This window comes from Mastomys coucha, unplaced genomic scaffold (genome assembly GCF_008632895.1).
Source record: "Mastomys coucha isolate ucsf_1 unplaced genomic scaffold, UCSF_Mcou_1 pScaffold21, whole genome shotgun sequence".
NCBI classification, from domain to species: domain Eukaryota; kingdom Metazoa; phylum Chordata; class Mammalia; order Rodentia; family Muridae; genus Mastomys; species Mastomys coucha.
The window spans coordinates 142,087,413-142,105,941 of record NW_022196904.1 but is presented as its reverse complement, the minus strand read 5'-3'; the positions used below and the strand labels follow the sequence as shown (position 1 = coordinate 142,105,941).

Below are 18,529 nucleotides of genomic sequence, written 5' to 3'. Positions count from 1 at the left end.
AAAAAAAAAAGATATGGGTCCTCTATGGAGCACTGCATTAATCTGCATATAATTATATAGGTATGAGCCGTAATGACACAGATAAACATAGCTTTATTTCAACTGCTCTCAGGCAGGTGTGTACTTGCCACTACACAGTTAAATAAACTGAGGCTTAGAGAAATCACACCACCTCCTCAAGCTGGAGCAGACCAGCTCATGTTGGGATGAGCAACTTCCCACAGTCAATAGGACTTCTAGAGTAGAACTAGAACTCAAACCCCACTTACTAACCCCTGTGGATCTTTCTCAATCAGTGTTGGGAAGACATAGACATCTAGAAGTTCCCTCATCAAGCCTCATGTAGAGCTTGAGACTCCAAAAGTGACCCTGCCAGAACACACTTCCTAAAGAACTGCTCATACCATGTTCTAGACCAATAAGGACAGTGATTTCTCTATTGCAGGACAAGGATGACACCCCACTCATTCCTGACACACCTATGGAACTTAAAGGTCTATCACTGGGACCACCATCCTATAAAGATGTGACTAAAGGTAACACATAGCATGAGCAAAAGAAGAGGTGAAGGGGTTCTCATCCTGGGCTTCACAAATCTTCGGAAGGAAGTCACCATGGCCCCTTCTCCCTGGCTTAGACAGGGGCTAGTTTCCCCTGGGGAAGGGACAAACAGTGATGTTTCTAAAACAGTCCACCAAGGGACAGGTGGTGGTCCCCTCCCCTAGGCCACCCCAGACCCAGATACCTCAGAGCCTGAGGTACCATTTAAAGAAAAGGGTTGTTACATCCTAAGGGCATGTAGTTCGGTTGGTAGAGAGTTTTCCTAGCTGGTAAACAAGCAAAGTAGGTCTCTTCACCTGACTTTTATAAAAAAGATGTGGATTTGAACTCTGACCTCAGCTACACTTCCTTGAACTTGGAATTCTACTTTCTAGTCTCATCAAAGTCCTATGTTAAGAGAATCTTGGTGAATCATCTCACTTAACCTCATGCCACAGATGGAGAAACTAAGGCCCAGATGGGTGAGGTAGACCACTGAGTGTTACCCAGAAGGAAGCTTTTATGGACAAAACTAGTTTCCATGTCTTACATTATTATTGCTCTGGCCACGGCTCCTCAGCCCTGTCCTACCTGCTTGGAAGAAGATTCTTCACTCTTGTGTCTAGCTCTCACCTTAGCTCCCTAGCTCCCAAACCTATTGTTTCTCCCAGTCTGAGATTCTAACCCCACTGCCAGCCCAGAAACATTAAGAGAAAGCCCCAAACATGGGCTTCCTCCCTCAGCACTGAAGCAGGTCATGGAGACCTAATGGTTATTCCCTTATCCACAGATTAAGGCTGAATTCCTGCAGTGCCAAGTCCATTCCCACCTCCCATCAGCTGGACTCCGGTGACAACACAGGCATGACTCACACAAATAAATGCAGAAGTACTGTAAAGAGAAACTGGAGTGTTCTGAGAGTATGATGAAAACACAGGGGAGTGGAGTGGAGGAGCCAAGAGGCCTCTCCCATGGAGTCATCAAGGGATGCCTACAGGTCTATCTGTCCAGTGTAGGCATAAGTTTGTTATAACCTACTTTAAATAAGGGTTCAGTCTCTCCTCTAGCCCACCCCCCCAGCAGAGGTAGTGGAAGAGAAAAGTTACTAGGATGTGGGGGAAATAGACCTGTTCAGCAATAGTTCTCTGGGGGCAAGACGGACCTTCTTTCTCAGCAGTTCAGTTCCATAGCAAACACCAAATATGATTCAGCAGCTGCAGACCAGTCCTCTAGGCAGGCAGACACCAGGGTAGCTGTAGTTCAATCCTGAAGAAATCACCAGGCTCACCAACTGGCCTAAGATGAGGCCACCAAAGTCTGCCACAATAACCTCATGAGCAGTTCTTGGGTTTCATTGAGTTTCTCTCAATGGTGGCATTATCACAAGTTGAGCTCAACAACGCTATGTAAGGCAAACCAATGCATGTGTGTCTTTAGCAAAGATGAGATGGAGCAAACCAAGCCAATGCTCAGTGCTTGCCTCCCACTGTCTGTGGGGTCACATTTGTATTCCTTCATCAAAGCATCCTTTCGTGTGTACGCTATATCAAAACATCCTTTCACCTGTGTCTGCTTCAGGAAAACAGCCTTTCATGTGTTTGCTTTAGCAAGACATCCTTTCACCTGTGTGCCCAATTCCCACTTCAGTTCAGGCTCTACCAATTGTGATGGATGGGTTGGGGGCAGGCAGTGATCATGTGTGTGTATATGCATGTTTACATGTGTCAGGGCATGAGGGGGTATACATGTATATATGTGCATATGGAGAGTATTGATGTCAGAAAGCATCCTAGATCCATTGAAGAGCTCTGAGATTTATCCTCCATCTTTCTTCCTCCTCATTCATTGAAGGCAGGACCTCTCACTCTAACCCAGAGCTTGCCAATATGGCTATTCCCTGCTGGCTAGCCTGTGTTGGGCATCCCATGTCTCCCTCTGCCTTCTGAGCCTGGAATTACAAGTGAGCCACCATACCCACCCAGTGTCTATGTAGGTTCCAGGGATCTGAGATTCTGTTGGCTACTTTTATGTCGACTTAACATAAACTAACGTCACCTGAGAGAAGGGAACCTAAATTAAGAAGATGCCTCCATAATGTCATGCTGTATGTAAGCCTGTACTTTCTTAATTAGTGATTGATGGTGGAGGGCCCAGCCCATTGTGGGTGATTCCATCCCTGAGCTGGTGGTCCTGAGTTCTATAAGAAAGCAGGCTGAGCAAGCCATGGGGAGCAAGGCAGTAAGCAACACCCCTCCATGACCTCTGCATCAGCTCCTGCCTCCAGGCCCCTGCCCTGTTTGAGTCCCTGTTCTGGCTTCCTGCAATGATGGGCTACAATGTGAAAGAGTACCATAAACACTTTCCTCCCCAGCTTGCTTCAAGGTCATGTTGCTTTGATGTCTGGCACTGAGTCTAAAGCAAACTATCTTGAGTGTCCCAGGCCTCTGCCAAGGATTGAACTCATCCCATCAGGGTTCAGGGATACATACTGAGACTTAATGCAAGGAATGGGCACAAGAGATTACAGACCCCAGCAGAACAAGTCCAGGCCATCTATGGGGCAGGCAGTCTGCAGGGGAGGCAGCCTGGAAGGGGTAGAGGAGGAGAGGAGCAAGAGGTGAGAGTAAGAGTAAGCTTAAGAGAGAGAGGAAGGGTCAAGCAGCTCCTTTTACAGTGGGCTGGGCTACCTTGCTGTTCCCAGGTAACTGTGGGGCGGGGCCTACCTGGCTGTAGTCAGGTGACTGTGGGGGTGGAGCACAGCCAGAATACCAGGAGCTTGGGGCACTGTCCTAGGCTGTGAGTTAGCAGCCTAATGTCTGGGGATGTAGCTCAGTCTTCAGTCCCTTGTAGAATTTTTTACTAGGTCTCCGGAGTAAGCCTCACTCAACCAGAAAACAGACTGCCTTTCACTGTCCAACACTGAGAGGAGATTCCTACAGAGCACAGGAGCATTGGTTCTATTTGTTATGCCTTTCCACAGACGGAGTCAGGCCTGTCTTAATTAACTAAGAGAGCCTCTCTGTCTGTTATGGATCTGATCACAATCCCAAACATCTGCACAAGAAAACCCAGACTCGAGTCTTCTGAGTAACTGGGGGCCTGAACTGTGACGACTTCCCTTGACCATCCGTGTGTTCCAGACACACAGGGAATTGATGACAGACCAAAGAATCCCGAGTTAAAGAAGTGGGTCCACTGGGGTCGCTTGCAGAAATGACTCAAAAGCACCTGTGCCCCTAGCCTGAGCGGCAGAACTCAGAGCTGTGTCCTTGGCACTCCCTCTCCAACTTGTCTCCACTCCCAAGGAGACACTCCTCTCTCTGCTCAGCAGCTGTGTGCTGCTTTCTAACTCGGGGAGGGTCCCCCAGAGTCTCCTAACTCTCTGGATCCCCGTGCACTGCTCGCCTTCCTCCAGGTAGGAATGTATAAGAAGAAAGGACATGCCAAGATCACGTAGCAAAAGCCTGTCGTAGTCACACAAAGCTGCAGAAGAAGTAGGTGATGAGACCAGAACCGCAAGCAGCAGGGGACTAGCCTTCAAACGTCCCCATGCTAAGCTTTTTATTTCCAGACACTAGCTAACATTTATTGAGTTTCACTCTGACAACCAATCTAAGTACTTTTTACCCCCTAAAAAAATGTTTTTGAGCCAGGCAATTGGAGGTACGTGCCTCTAATCCCAGCACTAGGGAGGCAGAGGCAGGTGGATCTCTGTGAGTTTGAGGCCAGCCCAGTCTACAAAGTAAGTTCGAGGTCAGCCAGAGTTTTTACACAGAGAAACCCTGTCTTGGAAAAAAAAAAGTGGTTTGAATGATAAATGCTCTCCATAGGCTCTGCATCTGAGCACTTGGTCCCCAGATGGTGATGGGGGTGCCTTGCTAGGGGAGGTACATCACTGGGGCTGGGCTTTGAGAATAAAGAATCTCCCACATCTAGTTCTTGCTCTGCTTCATGCTCTGGCTAAGGATGTGAGCTCTCAGCTTCCTGTTCCCACCTGCCATGCCCACTTCCTGTTCAGGCCCACTGCCATGCTTTCTGCATTTCCATGATGGATTATAATCCCTCTGGAACCACAGACCAACATAAAGTCTTTCTTCTATAAACTGCCATGGTCAGTGTTTTACCATAGCAACCAAAAAGTAACAAATACAACCACTGCAAGAGAGTGCAAGGACCAGAAATTCCACTCAGTCACAGGCCTGAGCCTGAACTCAGGAGCATTCTGCCATCTTACAATCTGCAAGTTTACAGGGGAAGTCAGAAAGTCAGGAGCCTCATGAGAGCACTCCCCATGATTAAAAGCAATATACAAGCACTGAGGAGAAGCCAGTCTACCTTGAATCTACTGGCAAGTTGGACACTGAGCCCCACTGGTGCATCTTTTATGATGCTGGTTCATGTATATTGGAAGCAACTGAGCAGTGGTGTCAGCATCCGCTCTTAGTCCTCAAGGGTGTTTGAGGAAAAGGGTTGTAGATGCAGATAGAGATGGCACTCCATCACAGGCACACGATGAAAGTCATGGAGCTGGAAACAGCAGAGTTTCATCTGACCCATGACCACTTCTGAAACAGAAGTGAGTGGCTTCTCAGGGGAGCTCTGGAGAGTACAAGGGTAAGCACAAGAGGCTGGATGTGGTAGTGCACACCTCTAATCCCAGCACTTGGGAGACAGAGGTAGGCAGATGTCTGTGAGTTTGAGACCAACCTGGTCTACATAGGGAGTTCTACTTAGCCAAGACTATATAGTGAGACCCTGTCTTAAAAAATAAAATAAATAAATAAAAGAAAGTGAGCACAAAAATTGCCAGGATTGGATTCCTAGAGTCCAAGGAATGTAGAACAGAAGAGATATGTAAGAACAAGATGTCACCCGGCAGTGGTAGCACACGTTTTTTAATCCCAGCACTTGGGAGGCAGAGGCGGGTGAATTTCTGAGTTCAAGGCCAGCCTGGTCTACAGAGTGAGTTCCAGGACAGCCAGGGATACACAGAGAAACCCTGTCTCGAAAAACCAAAAAAAAAAAAACAAAAACAAAAACAAAACAAAACAAAAAAAAAGAACAAGATGTGTAAAATGTGTGTATGTGTGAACTGTGCATGCAGGTGCTGGGGACAGAACCTGGGTCCTCTACAAGAGCACGAGGTGTTCTCAACCACTGAGCCAATTCTCCAGCCACTTGAGTAGCCCACTAAAATAGCCAAATTAGAAGTAAGAAGCAGAAAAGGAGATTTATTCAATGTGGCCACACTAGGAAGGGGAACAAAAATCCATTTACATTCCCCCTCCCCTAGTCCATCTCCAGGACAGGGATACACACATCTAAGCAGTCAGTCAAGGCGTGATCCAGTCCACCTCTGACACATCAGTGTCTGGGCAAAGTGATCTAAAAAGTTATTAGAAATGTGTGCACACACACACACACCCCAAAGAAAGACAGGCATAGAGGCAGAGGCAGGCTGATCTTTGTGAATTTAAGGCCAGCCTGGTCTACAGAGTGAGTTCCAGGATACATAGTGAGAACCTATCTTTACGTCGAAAAAACTCAAACTTTAAAGCGTGAAATGTCATTTCTAGGAGACAAGTACCCTCCCTCCTGCTGGAGTCTTTTCCTTCTCCCAGCCAGAGATTTCCAGGGAAATCCCACTTCTTGGAGTCCACTGTTTGAACAGTCTAATAGTCAGCTGGAGGAACCCACATTTTCTCCTCAGGATATCTTCATTTCTGCCAGGCTGGTTGTACTTAGTGTGGGCTGTTAGCTCTTCATGGCAGCTGAGGGAGGAGAGAGACTGTAGCTGGTCTGGGTTCTAACAGAGAATAGCCAGTCACACGTCTGACCACTCCTCTGAACACAGGACAGGCCCTCATAACAAACAAACAGATTCCAAACTCCAATATTGAGGATCCCTATGCTTGGATGAGGCCTGGGCTCCCGGATGGTGCCTCCGGGGTCATTTTGTGAATGTTATGGAAATTTCTGACTGGGTCCATAGGGTGGAAAATCTAGAGACATTCCTGCCTAAATGTTAAGTTACTGGTACTACTTGCTGGCTCATCTATCAGCTCAAGGACGAGCCCAGGAGGCTTCTTGCCTGTCCAGTCTTGCCCTTCACTGCTCACCCTCAGGCAGGTTAAGTGACTTGCCCAGAAAGGCACAGCTACTGATCTAATAATGTTTGTTCATCCGGAAAAGGACCCAGTGCACATGAGAATGAATTTCTGAATCTGATTAGGGCAGGTTCTCTGACCTGTAGTTCTTCCTAATTTCTGACACGAGGTGGCACTCTAAGTCTGGATTTGCATTGATTATTCAGTAGCCTTAAAGCCTTGTAAAACAGACACTAAAAGGCAGTGGCCCCTTTCCCAGCTAATATAAACAGGAAAGAACTTAGGTGAAGGATTCTTCTGTGGAACTGACCTCCAGTGGAACAGGGAGCTCCCGGGCTGTGGTTTTCATGAGTCATCACCTACCCTAGTGTGGGCTTTTGGTGATGCAACTGCCTTGGAGTCATCCACGTTCCTAGAAGTGGATTCTCACTCATGCTCCTGTAAGCAACCTCAATAAATTCACTGGTTCACCAAGCAATACTTATATGGATTTTTTTTTCCATTGTCAATGGTTTGTTATCTAGGGCAAATAGACATTTGTTCATGTCTCCCAGGAAAAGTCACTCACCTTGCTCATAACTCTTATCCCCATCAGCACAGAAGTTCCTATTAGGACAGTGTGTTGTATGATCACTGAAGACCCTGGGAATACAAATAGAAAGCCCCAGAGTCTTCTCCTGGAGGCCAGCAGCCAGTAATGTGGCGTTGGGCACTGAACTCGGGCACCTGACCCTTCGAGGAGGACCTCGCTTTCCCCTAGACCTCTGAAGATGCCCATGAATCTGAGATAGTGCCTGCCTAGCCATAGGACTTGTGACTCATGCCCAGCAGGATACTGCACAGGCTGCACACACAATGGTATGGGTGTGTAGAACATTGTGGGTCTGGAACACCAAGCTGGTATCTCCAGCTTCCACTGTCACACCCAACTCTACTGATTAATTCACTCTGGGTGTTAGCAGTAGCTTTTGGGATACTCTGAAATTATAAGTTTGTGGTAACTTGTGAATTATATCTGATTTAGTTGAGTGAAGAGAGGGAAAGCTAGTGCCTCTTTAATACAAATTATCACCCTCATTCTTTCTGTTTAGCACACACCAGTAGTGCACACACCATGTAGGTGCTAGGAAACCCAGGTCCTCTGCAAGAGCAGCAAGCACTTTTGAAACCACTGAACCATCTTTCCAGACATCCCTAACCCCAGCCCATGTATATTTCATCTTCTTTCATTTATTTGATTACTATTTATGACTAATTGCTAGGATAGCAAATACTGATTTGTGGTTGAAGAATACAGCAACAAAGAAAATTAAAAATGAAAAACTATGCAGTGAAATGACATTCTAATCAGTGAAAACCTGACACTAAGAAAGCTCTGAGGCTACAGGATGTACATGTATGCATGTGCACACACACACACACACACACACACACACACACACACACACAAAGAAAGTCAGTAGAATATCTTAATGTATACGGCCAAGGATTAAGAAAGAGCTTGCCATCCAGTCTGCCTCTGATGAAGTAATGTAGTGATGTGTAGGTGACTCCCTACCCATCACCTTTCCCTAGGAAAAGTGCCCCCAAAAGGCCACAAACGGACTCTCCATATCAGTCACTATTGTTGCTTAACAAGCCATCCCAAGACTTAGTAGTGTAAAAATAACTGTTGATGAGTTTGGCAGGACAGATATGGACAGGGAGAAATATCTCTGTTTCATGATTTGGTCCCAGGCTCAAAGTTAAGATTGAACCAGTGAATTGGGGATAGAATCATGACAGAAGCAAATCCTTTCCCACTTGCTAGGTGATAAGGGTTTTGGCAGATTGGCTGGGCTACCAAAGACAGCTCCAGGCACTCTCTCCACATAAGGTGGTTTGTACTTCCTCACAACACGCAGGCTGAGTTCCAAGAGCCATCATCCCATGAGAGCCAAGCAGAAGTACTCAGCCCTCCATGATCCAACCTTAGAAATGCATAACAACCCTGTTGCGTAGTTCCATTAGCTGGGGGCTATCCTCGAGAATATGTCTGAAGAACAAGGGGTGGTCCAGGTGACACAGTAAGAAGATAACATGGATGGGAGACGTCACTCGGGCCAGCTTTGGAAATCCCGGTCCTTAACGTCTTTCCAAGAAAGTCTGTCTAGATTTGTGCAGAGTCATTTCAAAAGCAGAGAGCTAAAACCACACAAGCAGAAAAGGATAACATCTGAGCACTGTTTTATGTTGAGATGTATAGAACAGAAAATATCACTCTGATTAATCTGTCCTTTATCTCCACAAGAAGCCTGCTTTAGTTTTGTTTTCATTATTTTGATTTATTTTAATTAACTTATTTTGCTTTATATCCAAGCTGATCTCCACCCCTGATCCCCTTGATGCTCCCACCCCCATATCCTGAGTGCTGGAATTGCAAGCATATACCACCACGCACAGATGAGAGACACTTTTAAAGACCTGTAACTTCTGGCTTATTTAGAAAGAACAGAGTCAGACCAGGCTACAATGGGAACTTACTCAAGCTTTAGATAAAGTACACAAAGGCAGAAAGGTGTGGGTAAAAATCACATGTGTTTTAGAAGCAGAGCTCTGGATTCAAACCCTCGCTGGACCACTGACCAGCTTCTATCCCTGCACCTCTGAAAAACAAGATTACCTAGAGACTCAGACAAGACCTGCAAGCACCACCCTTGTATGCTAGCTACTCTGGACAGAATCTTGATGGCTTAAACTACCGGCACTTAAATGTTGCTATGACTTTCTAATCTCCTGAAGTAAAGTGCATTATCAATATTGCTAACCATCCTGTTAGCAGCATGCCTTTTAACCTGCAGATAAATGGGGTTTGTGGAGGAAACAATCTGTCTGTTTCTATGACACTCCTTCAGTAGAGTGAGTCAGAGCATCTGAGATGCAGAATTATGATCACAAGACAAACAGACAGTCAGTCAGTTCTTGATGTAAGTAAACAATAGGATGGTGGTAATCTCAGGCCATGCCCAGTGATCCTGTGCATCCCACAAGCAGCCCTGTTCCTACGGTAACGTTAGACATTTGGAGGCTCCATGGAAGCAGAAAAAAATAGTTTGTTGACTTAGAGAGATTAGATTCATTCACCTGAGGTTGGATAGGCCATCTGGCTGAGATCTGGGGCTGGTCTGAGCTACTGCAATGAAGAACTGAGATTCTCCTCCACTAAACCAGGGACTGGTTTAATCTGTGGTTCAGAAAAGGAAGCTCATACTTTGTTCTTTCTTGGTCACCAAGTCAATATCTCCAAAGGCTGGGGGTATGGCTCAGTGTTCCAATCCTTGTTTAGCATGTGTGAAACCCTGAGTACCATCCCCAGCATCACAAAAAAGACAGCATATCCAAGGGTTGTTGTGGAGATGTGGCCACCACACTGACTGAGAGGAACAACCACTGCTGGAGTGGCTTATCACAGTGAAGAAAACAGAGCATCAAGAAGCCAGATGCGAAGGAAATGAGGGTAGGCTAGTAAACAGAAGGAAAGGGCTTAGTCTAAAACTCTGTCAAGGACTTACTCTGAAACGCTGTCATTGACCAGATCCTGAGAACTGAGTATGTGTACAATGCTGGGATACATTTATCTGTCTTTCTCTCTTTCTCTCTTTCTTTCTTTCTTTCTTTCTTTTTTTTGTTTTTTTTTTTTGTTTTTTGTTTTTTGTTTTTTGTTTTTTGTTTTTGTTTTTGTTTTTTGAGACATGGTTTCTCTGTATAGCCCTGGCTGTCCTGGAACCCTGGAACTCACTCTATAGACCAGGCTGGTCTTGAACTCAGAAATCTGCCTCCCAAGTGCTGGGATTAAAGGCATGCACCACCACTGCCCAGCCTTACCCATCTTTCTGATGAGCTCCTTTTACACACAAGCCCTAGCTGACACCCTCTGGTAACATGTACAGGATCTGTCACTGTCCTGTTCAAGCCCCACGCACTTCTGCTGGTGTCTCCCACCCCTCCTAGTTAGGTGATAGGGCAAGATCTCAAGCTGGGGAGTGTGGTTTAAAGTCACCCCTGAGCGGACTGTCAGCAAGCCTTATGGCCTCTCTGAGATGTCATTACCTCCCCTGCTCATTTCTGCTCAAAGGACTTCAGGGCTTTCAGAATGTGTTCTCCAGGGGATCCCCAAAGTAATGTAAGTGCCTCCAAGGCAGGGACCATGGCTGCCTGTTCCCCTGGTTGTTTCTAGTATCAGGCACAGGGGAAATAATCAGTTCTTGGTGAATGATAGGGTGTTACTGAATGCAACCTCTGCATTGTGTGGAAGGAAAGAAGGCAGGCTCTTCAGGGGTTCCTTTACCCCTTTCTCAGGTACACTGATCCTCAGGGTATGGTCTGTGAACCAGCAGCACCAGCGCCACCACACTATCTGCATCCCTACCAGCAGCAGCAGCACCTGAGAGTTTGCTAGAAACCCAAGCCCCATACCAAATCCTAACATCTAAGGCTTGGACACACCTTGAGTTTGACTGATTCTCATGGAGAAACTTTGTTGTCAGATACAGCAAAGAGAGGGTGGGATGGCTATGAAATGTCCACATTCTTAGAGTCCCTTCTTCCACCTGCTCAGGTCACTTCTAACCCCTTCTCTGACCTGTTCAGGTCAGGGAGCATGCTTAAAGACTCCCTCACCACACACACACACACACACACACACACACACACACACACACCCATACACACACCACCCTCTCTACCTTCTGCAGACCAAGGGATGGCAGCAGTGCCCCTTCTTGTTTCAGCAAAACCTGCAGATGCTTTGAGAAGATCTGGAGATAAGCTCTGTTCTCCACCTGAGCATCGGGTACCAGAGAGCTTTGGAGTGACCCTTCCCTAACCCAGCAGCTTCCCAGACCCCTGTGAGTGCTGCAACTGAACGGTCCAGCGCTTCTCCTCCCACGCAGTCCCTCCTTCCCCATCTCATGAATCAAAGGGATGGGGGCTAAGATAAGAGCTCTCAGTAAGAGCTGGCCCCTGTCCTGGTCCTTGTACTCTGTGGAAACAATTCACAGCATACACCTGAAAACAGCTGTGCACACTGGCCAAACAGGAGGTAGAGAAAGGGTTACGTTAAAGGAGCTAGACCCCAAAACAACTCAATAGAGGTCCTCTACTAGCCCAGGCATGATGTCTCACATCTGTAGCACCTACTCAAGAGGAGGATAAGATAAGTGGATTGCCATGAGTTCCAGGCTAACCAAGATGGCTTCAAGGAGGGGGGAGAAGGGAGGAGAAAAACAGAGAATGTGAAAGCAGGAACAGGGAGGAAAGGAGAGGGAAGGAGAGGAGAGGGGAGGAAAACTTATAGTATCTAAAATAATACCAGGAGACAGCTGGAGCTCCTTGGACATTTTCCTCTGGAGGCTCACATGGTGGCTTAGTGCCAGGAAGAGCATGGGGAGCTGGCCATACTACTGGGAACTGTGGAGCAGAAAAATGATGGATCCATGGTGCTGGGGGGGGGGGTAAGGGAGGCCTTTGGAGAACTGGGGGACAGTTGGAGAGATGGGAGATGTCAGCCTGACTAGAAGAGGATTCTAGAAAAGCTATAGGAAACCTGTTTGTGAATATGTAAGCATCCGTGAGCAGCAGAGAAGCCAGCTGCTGGGTATGTACTGTGCAGCTGCGTTTACTCTGCACAACCCCCGGAGGCAGTTGTGCAGTTCTTGTGACTCATTTTATTAATAAAGAAACTGAAGCACAGAGAGGCTTGGGTACTGCTGTCAGTCGTGCAGCAAATAAAGTAGAGGTGGGAGTCACGCCTGGTCACTCTGACTCTGAAGCCTCAGCTTTTCATAGGAAATCTTCCTGTTCCCCAGAAGGTAACCAAGACACAGAAAGGATAAAGCAGTTGGCCAAAGCCAGGCAGTGAGTGACACTGTGAGCCAGGATTAGTCACAGAGATGGAAGGTTTAGTTGCCTGGCAACTGCCCCTCCTGCATACACTGCTGTCCCTGACTGCCCCTGGTCTATGCACTGGAGGGGCTGAGTTTCACACATGCCATGAAGTGCTGACTGGGCAAGACCTGGTTTATTTATGTAACCTAAGATCTGCTGACTGGAGGAAACCAGTGCCTACGGATGGGTCCATGATATGGGTCAGATACTCTCCAAGGCTTCAATCACCCTATCAGGGCAGCATGGTTGAGTTTTTAAATCCCCAGCACTAACTATACCACGTGTTGCCTACCAGGGGTCTCCTGGAGTTCCTTTAGTCCCCTGGAATACCAAGCCAGGAAGATGGTTGTCAACCCTAGTACTAGTACAATGGTCTGCACTGACAGATGCACACATAGAGGTGCACAGGCATGCACAGACGGGCCCATGTAACTTATACAAGCAAGAGCACACAGTGATGTGCATGCTTGAGTCAAGAGACAAGGACAGTCAGCCGGGTACTCTCTCACCTTGCCTTGGCAGAGGTAAGTACCCACAGATCAGACAGACAGATAGACAGACAGACAGACAGACACACACACACACACACACACACACACACACACACACACACGAACACACTAGGAGTTTGAAAGACAAGCCCAGACAGACATACACAAAGAAACAGACAGACCTTTATTAGTCTCCCGAATCTCACTGTTCTGCCAGGAGATTCAAGGTCCTGAAGATCTTTTGATAGCTACCAAGAGCCAACTCTTAAAATGAGGATTTATGTGCAAACGATGTTTACAAAGTGCCCCCCTTCCCTAGAAGCAACAATAAGTGAATGGGAAAGTGAGCCAGGGAAATGGGTGAGGGCACATGAATTACCAGATTACCTTCACAAGAGCCTGGGACTGAATCCTGCTGAGGTCTCTTGCGGGGAGGGGCACAAAAGCCCTTTCTTATCCTCCTATTAGACAAAACTCAAGAAGAAAGCTATCTACTCTGAAATTTTCAGGAGCCTCCCCTGACCTGTGCATACAAGAATAAAGGTAGGCTGGGCTCAAGTGGAAACTTGCGCAGGTATTAGAGACACATCGAAAGTCTTCTGTCCAACATTGCTCTCTCTTACACACACACTACCCTGGAAGAGACACAAAATTAGACCTGACTTATTTTAAGTAGACCCAGGATGTGCTCTGATCAACACTGCGAGTGATCCCTCCAGATAGAGCTAAGAACCAGGAAGAGGGCTGGGGCTGAGGCAGCCTGGAGCAGGAGTGGAGGCATATCATCCCCTCCAGAGCCCTGGACACCCCATATTGTGGCTTTGAGTAGTTGGCTCAGTCAAGCAGAGGCAGGAATTTAAGTAACCAAACAGAACCTACTCCTCTGAGAACTGAGAAGCTGAAAGAACTGGGAGAGTTGGTGCCTAACTACAAGTCCTTGCAGCTCCTCTTCAATCAGGAACATGAGGGCTCTGAGCCCATACCAGGGAGGCAGGAACTGACATATAATTACAACACCAGGGTGCAACTGTTTCTAGTGACAACACAGAAGCTGTGCTATTTACTCCCTACCACTAAGGGTGGACTCAAGTTGACTCCATCAGTCAGCATCTGAGACAGTGTGTGGCAGTGCCTAGGGGGTGTGTCCAAGAATGGTGCTTTCTACCCAGCAGGAACTTTTTTTCTGGGTCTTCCTCGTGCCTGCCTCCTCCTGGGTCAGCAAGAAACCATCCTGACAGAAAAGAAGGTATTCTAAGGAGACAATCAATCAGACAGTGGACTCCAAAGAAATGGAAATTTCCCCAGAATTCTCATGCTGGGAGAAGAAAAAGGTACCAGCAAGAGGGGAAACTTGTCTCCCGGAAAGAGATTTCAGAGTTCTAAAAACTTGTCATACCTCTTACAGGATGAGACTAAAACCCAGATAATAATGGGTCAATGGTGGGCAGAGTCATACCTTGATAAGGACTACTCAGATGTATCCTTCCCCCTCTACCTAATGGTTTTTTTGTTTGTTTGTTTTTGTTTTTGTTTTTGTTTTTGTTTTTGTTTTGGCTTTTCGATACAGGGTTTCTCTGTGTAGCCCGGTTGTCCTGGAACTCACTCTGTAGACCAGGCTGGCCTCAAACTCAGAAATCCACCTGCCTCTGCCTCCCAAGTGCTGGGATTAAAGGTGTGCGCCACCACTGCCCGGCTTTCTAAATTTTTTATCTAACTTTACAATCCTAAGGTCGAATTTGAGTGATTCACAGAATCTCTTTGCCCCTCTTCCTAGTATGACAAATTGAGTAAATCTCTTTTTTCTAAAGGTTTCCAATTTTAATTTGGTTCTTTCAATTGGCTCATTGAGGATGAGGTAGCCAGACCTGACTTCGGGCACAGGTTGTGACCCCCAACATTGACAACAAGCAGTCAAGGTTTTCTGGGTCACAGACCTGACATTTCGCTGATTAACTGAAACTGTTCAAAGTAGAGAACCACCTGCTGCATACCTGGGCACAGCAGTAGGGAAGAGAGAGGTGGCAAGGATGAGAACGTTTAAGACAACTCAAAAATTGAAGATTTCCCGTTCACGCAGACCCCCAGACCTCCTCCTTTGCTACACTGAGCAAAGCTACTGTGTTACAGAAGCTAAAAACAAAAGAAAGCGCGACATTTGCGGGCCCAGCATCTGTTCCAGAGTAAGTTAACATGCTCATTCGGCTCTGCCTACAGACTCCCTCCGCCCTTTTGCTAACCTCTTCTCTCAGGAAAAAAAAAAAAAAAGAAAGAGTATACCCCACCTCATCCCGCTTCTCTTGCACCCAGAACTCGCAGTTTGCAAAAGAACGCATCGCGGAAACCCAGCAACCAGACTCAGTACTAAGACTGAGCTCATGCACAACACGCATGCGCCTACTAAGCCCTGCTCCTCTCGGCAGACGTCCTGTGCACCCTTCACTCTGCCGCAAGTGCGCTTCCTGCCCGGCACGGAAATGGGCGAGCCTGACGTCATATGAGGGCGCCGACGGTTCCGAAGGCTACAGAGGCTACACGTGAGCCATGGATACGCCGCTGAGGCGCAGCCGGCGGCTGGAAGGCCTAAAACCTCTGTCTGTAGAGAACCTTCCTGACCCCGAAGTCTCTCGGGCGAGACGGGCTCTTGTAGGTTTCAAGTCGAACCCAGAAGAAACCAGAGAGCCCACGTCTCCGAGAGTTCCACCACTGGGCCTTGCGATTCCCCATCCTCAGCCGGAAACTAGCCCTGGATCACCCTGTCCTAGAGAGGAAGCAAGCTTTGGGTCCGCACAAATGCAGCCAGAGCCTCACCCTGGGTCCCTTCAACCTCATCAAGATCTGGGCCTGGAGTCACCTGCAGGACAGACAGAGTCGAGTCCGGAATTCCCACAACGAGAGCAGCCATTCAAATTATCTCCCACACCGGGAGAACTGGACTCTGAGGAGGCCCACGCTAAAGACGAGGTAACCCCAAGATCCCCCGAGCCTTGCCTAGGCCAGCAAGCACCGGGTCCCGAGCCCTCTCAGCCAGCACAGGAGCTGACATTCCAGGCACCTAGCTCCCCGGAGCGCCAGTTGGAGCCAAGCAAGCTGCCTCCGGCTGGAGAGACAGTAACAGAAAGTCTCAACCTGAAGAAGCGAGTTATAGCTTCTCCCCAGGCCCCAGCGTCCAAGAAATTGAAGGAGAAGGAGGAGCTCCCTGTAATTCCGAAAGGGAAGCCCAAATCCGGGCGTGTGTGGAAAGACCGCTCCAAGAAGAGGTAAAGTAGGGGTACCATGGGCTTCTTCGTACATTTGGACCTTGCCTTCGCCTGAATGCAGTCCTAGGGTTGGAAAAGGTCACCCGAGTGAAATTAACAGGATCTTAATGTCAAAATGCCCTAAGGTTGGGGAGGGAGATCCTCGATATGGTCATTTCTTTAATGTCTGCCCTAGGCAGTGTTTTGAACCTCCTTTCCATCCCTTTTTATTATGAGGCGGGGTCTCACTGTGTAGCACTGGCCGTCCTGAAATTCACAGAGATATGCCTGCTTCTGCTATATGAACATAGTGAGGTCCTTTCCACTGTTGTCTGCTAGCTGTTGTCTTTGATAAAATGTATCATGGGACACTGGTTATGTTATATGGGACACTGGGAAGGCCAAAGAGAAAGTCTTTCATAGCCACTAGCACATGTAATCACATTTAATCTTCATCTACCCTTTGGAGCAGGTGTTACTAGTATTGATGTACATCTGAAGGAATCCAAGGCTAATTGAGACGCGGAATAGGAATGTAGATTTGATTGCAAAGCATGTGAGGGGATCCCATTAACATGTTTCTGTTGACCAGCTTAAAAACAAAAAACAAAAAAACGGGTAGTGGTGGTGCACACCTTTAATCCCAGCACTTGGGAGGCAGATTCTACAGAGTGAGTTCAGGACAGCCAGGACTACACAGAGAAACCGTCTTGAAAAACCAAAAAAGGAAGAAAAGGAAAAAAAAGACATGAGGTCTTGTCCTTTCCTGCTGGGGCATGGTAGTGCTCAGTTTATATTTTTCAGTAAAGAAATGAGGAGGCTCATATATGTAGAGGGCATCATTTAGGCAGCAGGGAAAGAGAAGTGGTGTTCAGTTGAAATTAAGCTCTGGAGGAGAAGTAGAGTTCAGGTGAAATTTCAGCTATTGGCCAGAGACAAGAACTTGTAACAGTAAGGGAACAAGGCACCAGAGATTTTAAGAAAATGACAGGGGACTGTGCCAGGCTTTGTGTAGGCTCTTTACAGAAGTCACTTTGTTATCGCTAGGTGCTGGGTATAACCCCTCCCCTAAGCATACCCATTAAATAGAAGAAAGTGAAGCTTAAAGAGAAAGGCACCAGTCAGAGAGACTTTGGAGCTGCTCCTTTCCCCTGTCCCAGGCCACTGATGGCCACGGTAATCAGCCAGCCAGGCTCTCAGCTGTTACCCCTCTGCACTGTCACCTGCACACAGAAGGAAGGGCGCTGTGGCTGAGAGACTTCCTTGCCCAGGGCTCAGGACCAGACATCCAGGCCTGCCTTCCATCTCCAGTAACTAGTGCTGAACATCAACTCTGCCTCAGTACTGTAGCCACCAGCCACATGCAATTATTTACATTAACTTTATAAAATGAAATATTCTTTTTTTTTTTAAGTTATTTATTATCACAAATGAGTACACAGAAGAGGGTGTCAGATTTCATTACAGGTGGTTGTGAGCCACCATGTGGTTGCTGGGATTTGAACTTACGACCTTCAGAAGAGCAATCGGTGCTCTTACCTGCTGAGCCATCTCACCAGCCCTAAAATGAAATATTCTATGAGTTTTCTTAACATGAACCACAAATCAAGTGCTACAGCAACCTATACATAGTAATTACCTTCCAGGACAGAAGAAGTGTCCATGGAAGGACACCTGTCCTATCATTTCCATGTTGTCACTGATGCTCTAAAAAGACAGCATCATGTCTTATGGCTCTGGCTTCTCCAGGCTTCCATCATCCTGTCCCTTCAGGATTCTCAAATCTCAGTTTTTTAAGAGTAGAATGGAAGTCCACAAGGCTCCCACTGCTCTGTTTTTAGACACTGGGTCTTGAGCAAGCTTGGGGACTTGGCAGGAGAGAAGCACATGCTCCTCTGTATGGTATCAGAAGCTACCATACAGTGGGAAGGGGACAGAACCAGGATGCCTATGACTAAACATGGTGCCAAGTTCCAGAAATACAGTATTGACCTTTGTCTGGTCAGCAACAGACTGCCCAGCATGCACCAAGGCCTTCGGAGACAGGGTTGCCTCAAGATACCCTATAACAGGCAGGTAAATAGGACTCCTACAGCGGTCAGGGTTGGAGTGTGGGAAGCAGAAGGGGCACTGTGAAAGGATCTGCTGAGGAGCATTAGAGTTTTGGGAATAAAATGGGGGAAAGAACAGGCCCATGGGACACCCAGCAGACTCAGCAGGTGGGGGGGGG

General features: G+C 47.3%; 2 protein-coding genes across 2 annotated transcripts in view; both read left to right on the top strand.

Moving 5' to 3' along the window:
* The window catches only part of Ms4a10 (membrane spanning 4-domains A10), a 6,258-nt gene extending 4,890 nt beyond the window's left edge, over positions 1–1,368 (top strand). Inside the window, exons 6-7 of the mRNA XM_031384731.1 lie at positions 446–536; positions 1,331–1,368. Coding sequence (XP_031240591.1) covers positions 446–536; positions 1,331–1,335 — 96 coding nt within the window. The 3' untranslated portion in view covers positions 1,336–1,368. The remainder of the gene's footprint in view (positions 1–445; positions 537–1,330) is intronic.
* Positions 1,369–15,512: 14,144 nt separating this feature from the next.
* Positions 15,513–18,529, top strand: part of Ccdc86 (coiled-coil domain containing 86) — a 7,290-nt gene continuing 4,273 nt past the window's right edge. Inside the window, exon 1 of the mRNA XM_031389741.1 lies at positions 15,513–16,320. Within this exon, the coding sequence (XP_031245601.1) occupies positions 15,605–16,320 (716 nt within the window). The 5' untranslated portion in view covers positions 15,513–15,604. The remainder of the gene's footprint in view (positions 16,321–18,529) is intronic.